This window comes from Branchiostoma belcheri, unplaced genomic scaffold (assembly GCF_001625305.1).
Source record: "Branchiostoma belcheri isolate BF01 breed outbred unplaced genomic scaffold, Haploidv18h27 scaffold8, whole genome shotgun sequence".
Taxonomy (NCBI): Eukaryota; Metazoa; Chordata; class Leptocardii; order Amphioxiformes; family Branchiostomatidae; genus Branchiostoma; species Branchiostoma belcheri.
In genome coordinates, this window is record NW_017804464.1 from 1,256,106 (window position 1) to 1,263,990 (window position 7,885).

Sequence of the window (7,885 nt, forward strand, 5' to 3'; positions counted from 1 at the left end):
GTTTCACACAGGCGCTGTACGTCCTGCATAGATATTACCTGGTATAGTCCTAAGCAAAAAGAGGTATGGGAATACTTAACTCAAAATGATAACAAATTCAATCTGGAACACTAAATATTCCTTTCATAATATATATGTAATTGTTACTTAACGTTCTCCCTGCTGCCTAACCACATATCCAATACAAACTTGGTGCCAAGATACTACCTTTAAGGCTAGATAAAGCCAGTATAATCTGTACCCACCTATGTGGCCTTTCATCTGAGTGCGTCCTGCGGTGGGAGTACATCTGAGATGACATGGCGAATCGCGAGCCGCACACGTCGCACATGTACGGCTTCTCACCCGTGTGCGTGCGGATGTGTCGCACCAGGTCCGTCTTCCCCCAGAATCCCTTCTGGCAGTACTTGCAGGTGAAAGGTCGCACGCCGCCATGTTTGCGTACGTGCATGTCCAGCCCCGCCTTGGTGCGGTGTCTCTTCCCGCACTCCTGGCACTGGTACGGCATTTCACCTGACGCACGAGGCATTCCATAAATTAGCTTCTCAAGGCAAAAATGAGAAACATGTAACCTTCTTCCACATTTAAAATTCACAGGCAAAATTCTGTGCATGATAAAAACCATACACATAAAATTGCATATCTATACAAAAAGATGCTTAAAATTTGTATGCTTTTGCTTTTTAGTGCAATAATCTAACTTCTAAGAAAGAAACTAAACAAGAGAAAACAATACATAAGTATGCTGCATTAAGTGCAAGCAACAGTTTAGCAACAACTTGCTTTGAGCCTGTACAAGGAATACAAGACTTTGCTCTTTAAATCAAGAAGAAATTTGAAGAAATTATTTTGGCATATTTTAATGCTGATATGAGTTTCATGACTGTAAAATACTTGACAATTTGGTACTTGACAAAAATGCCCAAGAAAGACTCTTATCCTACCAAAGAAACAGTCCAACCCTCCTACCTGTGTGGATTCTCCGGTGGAACTTGTACGCCGTCCCGTAGGCGAACTGTTGTCCGCAGAATTCGCAGACGTAGGGCTTCTCGCCGGTGTGCTTGCGCGTGTGGATGCGCAGGTTGTTGGGGTGGGCAAACTTCATGTCGCAGTACGTACACGGGAAGGGTTTCTCGCCCGTGTGTTTGCGGATGTGCTCCTTCAGTCGGCCCGCCTCCACAAACTTCATGTTGCAGTACTCACACTCGTGCAAGTTCTCTCCTGGAAACACACGAGGGAAAAGTTTACGAACTACATTAGTTGTCTATCATGAAAGTTCATCTTTTGGTAGTTACATGATTACGTAAAACTTTAGACCAGTCACTCTGGTCTTCCTCAGTAGACATATGTTAATTTCACACTTGAGAGAGGCCATGTGACAAGTCTTACTGGGTCAGTCTACTGGGGAAGACAAGAGTGGTTGGATGAAAGCTTTAGGTGAGAACAATTCTCTTCATTGGAACAAAAGTTTTACCTTTAAACTGTCTGAGTTCTCGCCAGATTGTTTGAGCATAGGGGCTCCCTACACTGTGATTTGAACCTCCTACACTGTGATCTAGCCCCTAGTCTACACTGTCTTTTGACCAGTGTAGCGGTACCAGCCCCAACCTTACCTGTATGTCGTTTCTGGTGCGTGTTGAGCAGGTCCTCTGCTATAAACTGTGCCCCACAGATCTCACACTGGAAGGGCTTGATGCCAGAGTGCTTCATCTTGTGTCGGTTCAGCTTCCACACGTCCTTAAACGGCTTGTCACACTCGTCACACTTGTACATCGCCTCTCCAGACTGGAGATGCATTTCTGGAAATAACCGAGAAAATTGTTAGAGAACAGCACACCTCAAGTAAGATCCCATTGATCTGATACAATGTTTTCTACAATTACCGGTAAGTTCCTGCTACATGATACGATAATTTGTCAACCGTTTATCAATCCAAGACCAGGTGGTAGTTCTATGAATATACACAATGACTCACTCTGCACATGTCTGATGAGTTCGGGGGTCCTGACGAACAGCTCTTTGCACAGCTTACAGCGACAGTTCTTGTCCTTACTGTTCTTCTTGATGGTATGGTCTGTTTTAAGATGCTGGGTTAGGTTGGACACTGTTCCAAAACTCTGCAAGAGGTACACACATGACAACATTTAAAAATATATTCAGCAAACCAAAAAAGCAACACCCTGGGAAATTTAAACCGTATTTTATAACACAAGAAATTGGCCTTGCCTAAATTTTCTACTGTACAACTCAAGTCTTTGTCAAGGAATGAAAGATCCACCACTTCTGTGACGTCTCGTTATGCAGATGACACACGTAACCCTGTGAATTGGTTACCGGTAAGTCCAACTTCTTGTGTTGGAAATTACAGTTTGAACTTAAATAAAAATGACTTAAACCAACGCAGATGAAGTTTCAAGATAATCAATAAGTCAAGTCTTTTTTGAGGTACCTTGTCCTCACAGATGTTACACTGGAACACCTCTTGTTTCTCCAGCTCGTGTAGACGTTGGTGTCTGATGAAGTGTCCCTGCTGGGCAAACTTCTGATGACACACCTCACACTCGAACGGCTTGTCGTCTGTGTGCTTGTTCTTCTGATGCTGCATCAGGTTCCCGTATGTCGTACAGACCTGGGGTGGTGTGGTAGTGTCGTTAGATATTTCTGGTGGTTTGAAATTTCAAGTATGTTGATCCCCCTTTTCCCCAAACTGCTAACCTAAGTCCCACTAAACTATAAATAATCAAGTAGTTTTAATCAGCAATAGTGTAGAATAGAATTTGTTGGGAACAGAGGTTCAGAGCTTGTACAATCAAAATACCGTAAATCCAAAAACTTGCTGATGTGTTTGTTTTGGCTATGATAATGTCTGCAGGAAAGAATACATACTTGTGAGACATCCTTTACATGTATATTATTTGAAATGATAAACTGTTTTTGTAAAATGTTTATTCTCATAACTTTTCTCAAAACTTCTCCAGCCAGTAGTGATGGACACCAGCAAGTTTAGCAACAATATTATGAGTGTTTTGTGAAAACGAAGCTCTGACAATTTTGCTTTCCATCCAATGTAATTTTCAATGTTACCTGCACCAGTGCAAGTATGTATCTAAATAGTATTTGGAGCCCAGCCACTGTTTACCTTGCCACAGTCATTACAGGTGTGGGTCTCTGTTGACAACCGTTGTCTCCTACGGCGAGGTGGGAGGGGCGAGGTGGGCGTGGCCTCAGGCGTGGCAGGCTCCGAGGATTCCGTCCGTCTTCTCTTCACATCAGGTTTAACATCTTCACCTGCAAAATCAAGTTCTCATCTTTTAGTAACGTTTTATTTTATTCATTGAGAAGCTGCAAGGATCCAATCATTACTGGACTCAAAAACAAAATCTGCAGGCCCTGGTCTGTGGAGGCAAAGTTGGAGCTGTGCAGGTAAAGTTGGAGCTGTGTAGGTATTTTAGATGTATACAAAATCCAGTTTAAAGAAGCATCATGTCATATAGCAGATTATTGAATGCAAGATGGTACTGGGCCAAAAACACCATTTTTCATGGACTGAAAATGATAGAAATTGAGTTATTCTGAACATAACCTGAACCAGTGCAGGTATGCAGAAAAGAGTATTGAAAAGTCATGTATCAAAAACGTTTTAAGCATTTTAGAATATAAACATTATAATAGGCAAAGTTGCAGGACCAAAAATCATATTACTGTATTAAGTTCTTCTAAGCAACTTACCCTGCTCTTCTCCTGACTCCTTGGTGAGCATGAGTTTGTCTCCTGCTCCCACCAGTGGTGAGAACCCCACCAACGTGTCATCTTTAGGGGCAGTGTTGGTGCCACCTGCGGCAGCTGTCGCCGAACTGCAGATGGGAAAAAAAGGGATCATCACAACAAACTGGTCAGCACTTGAAGAGTCTTTTTGGGGTCAGCCCAAGTTCAATCAGCTTGCAACCTTTTGTCCAGGGACAAATTTGGGATTTTAAAACCTTAAAAAGTGCTATTTCCCACATTTTGATAGGTACATCATGGAATTGAGAGTGGTTGTTGTTAGTCTTTTCTATGTTTTTATCTTTTTACCCAAACATTTTTGTCAGTTTTGTCCACTAAGGTTGACAGATTGGTTTTAAAAATTTTTCTATCACATGCCACAAATTTCCTGCATTTGACAGAAAACGGTGGTGAGAACCCCACCAACGTGTCGTCTTTAGGCGCAGTGTTGGTGCCACCCGCTGCAGCTGTCGCTGAACTGCAGGTGTTAAAAAAAAGGAGTCAGAAATACCGCAACAAACTGGTCAGCACTTGAAGAGTTCAAATCTTACTGGCCCAATCACTGAATCAGGGCTCTAGCTAGCTTAAATTTTTTTTTGTCAGCCCTGGTTCAATCAGCTTTCAATTTGGGTGGATTTCCAAGCCTTTAAAAGTGTGATTTCCCACATTTTGAAAGGTAAATCATGGGTTTGGGAGTGGTTGTTGTTGATCCTTTGGATGTATTTATACTTTTATCCCAGATTTTTGTCAATTTTGTCCAGCAAGGATGGCGGATTGGTTTAAAAAAATTTCCATCACATGTCGCAAAGTTCCTGCATTTGATGGAAAACGGATGCTGCTGCTTTTCTCAATGATGCCTTAGCAACAGATGATTACCGTGTTGTAGTTTGACACCGTTTGGCCGTGGCGGTGACTCGAGCGCCTTCCTTCTTGGGGTCGTAATCCTCGTCGTTCTCCACATCGTCCTGGTAACCCAGACTGGCTTCTGATTCGCTGATGTCTTCGTAGTCATGGTTACCATCCCCAGCTGCATTCAGGTCGATGGTTACCCCTCTTTTCAGCTGTGGGTAGGACAAGTAGATGTTACAATGAAAGACAGAAAGTCCTGACAGCAGAAACCTGCTTTGGTTTTCAAAGTGTTAAATCTTAAAACAAAGTCCAACATTTTCCAATGAGATGTTTTAATAGTTTCTGTCCTGACTTTACCATATTTCTGATCATCATTCAGTTGGGATGGCATTTCTTACACCTCCTTTCTAGCACGTTTATAACATAAATCTGTGATATCTGTGTAAGAACTGTACCTGTGACTGCAGGTACTTAGAGCAGATGTCTGAGATGACAATGATCTTCAGCACCTGAGCAGCCTCCATCACACTGGCCACATTGTTCTCATCTAGGGCCAACTTGGACGTGTAGGTGTGCTCCAATACCTGCAGAAAAAAAGGGTTGTGTGAGAAGGAAAAACATCACTTGAGAGAAATTGGAAGATATCTTACGTACAAAATTGCAGGAATTCGTGACAGTTAACACAGTTTAAGAGAAAAATTGGAAGATGTCTTACATACAAAATTGCATGAATTTGTGCCTTGAACAGTTTACAAATTTACCACAGAAAGAAGCATAGCCTAGAAATACAATGTATGTGTATAATGAAATGTTCCATTATACATTATCAACATTATCTTTGGCGGCCTTCAAGATATAGTAGGTTTAGAAAAAAAAGATACAGTAGGTTTAGAAAAAAAAGGACTAACCTGGCTGAAGCCTTCAGCAGTGATGTCAGTGATCTCCACAAAAGGGATGTGTTTGACGTCTTTCCGTGTGAAGACAGAGTTGAAGTAACTGCTGCAGGCCGCCAGCATGGACTTGTGCGCGCGGAACCGCCGGCCCTCCACGATGATGGTGACGTCACACAGCAGACCGTCCTCTCGCTGCTGGTTCAGCTTCTTCAGAATGTCCTTACTGTGGTGCGGCGTCTCGTGGATGAACTTCCGCATGGAGGAGGTGGCGGAGGGAGGCATCACAGCAGGGTCCTCCGTACTGGTGGAGGGTTCAGGGGGATGGGTCTCCTAGTGAAAGAAAACATTGACATCAGCTAATCATTCAAGGAAACTATAACTATTCTGCATCTCAATAAAGAAAAATACCATGATATAAATTCCGATTTACACATGCAGCGGAGTAAATATAAGTGTATGGACATTGTTGTGGTTCCTATAGCTGGGAAGGTTATGGTGTAAAGCTAAAGGTTAAAAGTAGGGTGAAAGACAGATGTTGTCCTTAGTTCAAGGTAATGAAAGGTTAAGGCCTTGCTTCTGGATCACAGGGTTATGGGTTTGAATCCCGTTCCAATTGCTGGTGTTTTGAGTCTAGGATCTGCATGCAAATTGGCCTATACAGCACAGTCACGGGACACCAGAGGCCTTACACGATTTCTTCTGCCAGGGATCCTCAGACACAGGGAACAAGCCATGATAAATAATGATTAATCTTTTATTAGCTAAAACGTGCAGTCCCTAACTGACAACATGTTTCAAAATTCTGATTTCATGGTGTATTTTAGTGTAAGTAGAACAGGGGTCTCCCCAGGCAATGGTGCAACGGCGGTGCGCCACTCCCAAAATTTCTAGCGCCACTCCCAAAATTTTCAAATTAAGGGTCTTCTCTTTGTATTTTCGCGGATAAATAGGCAAAAAACATCGAAATCTTGACGCGAGTGGCGTCCATTTTCCCGTCGGCATTGTTTCTGAAACTTGTGAATGGGCGATAAACGAGTAAACAATGACCATTTCGCACGACGCAACCGAGAGAATAGCTGTCATTGGTGGAACATCGGGCGCCCCGCTAGCGTTTTTAAGTCATGTAAACAACGCTAATTGTCTGATTGGTTTGTAAAACAAAGCCCTCGACCCCGAAAATAAGTTTATAAAGCCGATGCGTTTACGAACTAGCCGTGGAAAATTCCCTACCGTACCGCACCATGAGCATGTGTGGGCCGCAAAATTCGGTTAACGCAACAGATAAATGTCTGGGCCAGTATAGCGGCATTTCCCATGAAAATAATGTATGTTGTTTATTTTTCGCCTGCTGTCGGTTTTTAAGTTCCAAACCGTCTGAAAAAGCAGAAATTTGCTCACAAAACCGGACGGGGGAAGGCGAGTCGCTATCGGCGTGAAGCACATTGCGAGGCCTTTTTAAAAATCGGTACCGCGGAAGAAAAATGCGTGGTCCATTTTAGCGATATTTACCATGAAAATAACGTATGTGGTTTATTTTCCCTCTGATGTTAGTTTTTAGGTCCCGAAACCCCTAAAAAAGTAGAAATTTTCCCATAAAACGCACGGCCGAGGGGTGGGAGGGCGGCCGGCACAGAGCTGCATGACCCGTAAAAAGTCAAAGGTCATAGTGCACGCATATTACGCAATCACCCTAAAGCGCCGATTTAGCTAATTTTAGGGCGTTTAAAATTGATAAAATCACATTATTGATTTTTAAGAAAACAATGGGATGGAAACTAATCAAAACTTTGTGCTGAATAATTTTTTTTCTTCAGAAGTTTTTTTCTTCAGAATTTTTTTTCTTCAGAAGTTTTTTTCTTCAGAAGTTTTTTTTCTTCAGAAGTTTTTTTTCTTCATAAGTTTTTTTCTTCAGAAGTTTTTTTCCTTCAGAAGTTGCTTTTCTTCAGTTTTTTTTCTTCAGAAGTTTTTTTCTTCAGAAGTTTTTTTCTTCAGAAGTTTTTTTCTTCAGAATTTTTTTTCTTCAGTTTTTTCTTCAGTTTTTTTCTTCTTCAGTTTTTTTTCTTCTTCAGTTTTTTTCTTCAGAAGAGGTTTTTTTCAGAAGTTTTCTTTCTTCAGAATCCAGACTTTGACCAGACTAGACAATGTACCATACCAACTAATCATTATGTTGAAATGGATGTGTATATTTTGTTGTACAAATACTCATTAATGCCCTACATTTGTACTTAATTTGGCTTGATTTTCTATCTCTTTAGTTAGTAACATTTTTAACTCAAGTTGCAGGAGAAGGCTACAAACTGCATTTCAGAAGGGTAAAAATGCAACAGCTTCTCCTACGGAGAGGGGGGGAAGTCCCCCCCTCCTCCGGACCTCTCCCCCCC

General features: G+C 41.9%; 1 protein-coding gene across 1 annotated transcript in view; it reads right to left on the reverse strand.

Moving 5' to 3' along the window:
- LOC109486021 (zinc finger protein 135-like) overlaps positions 1–7,885 on the reverse strand; it is a 12,571-nt gene that overhangs the window by 3,755 nt on the left and 931 nt on the right. The window contains exons 2-11 of the mRNA XM_019789715.1: positions 5,520–5,834; positions 5,067–5,195; positions 4,639–4,823; positions 3,730–3,854; positions 3,140–3,288; positions 2,450–2,629; positions 1,976–2,117; positions 1,614–1,799; positions 970–1,221; positions 169–513 (exon numbers count right to left, since the gene is read on the reverse strand). Of these exons, the coding sequence (XP_019645274.1) occupies positions 169–513; positions 970–1,221; positions 1,614–1,799; positions 1,976–2,117; positions 2,450–2,629; positions 3,140–3,288; positions 3,730–3,854; positions 4,639–4,823; positions 5,067–5,195; positions 5,520–5,834 (2,008 nt within the window). The remainder of the gene's footprint in view (positions 1–168; positions 514–969; positions 1,222–1,613; positions 1,800–1,975; positions 2,118–2,449; positions 2,630–3,139; positions 3,289–3,729; positions 3,855–4,638; positions 4,824–5,066; positions 5,196–5,519; positions 5,835–7,885) is intronic.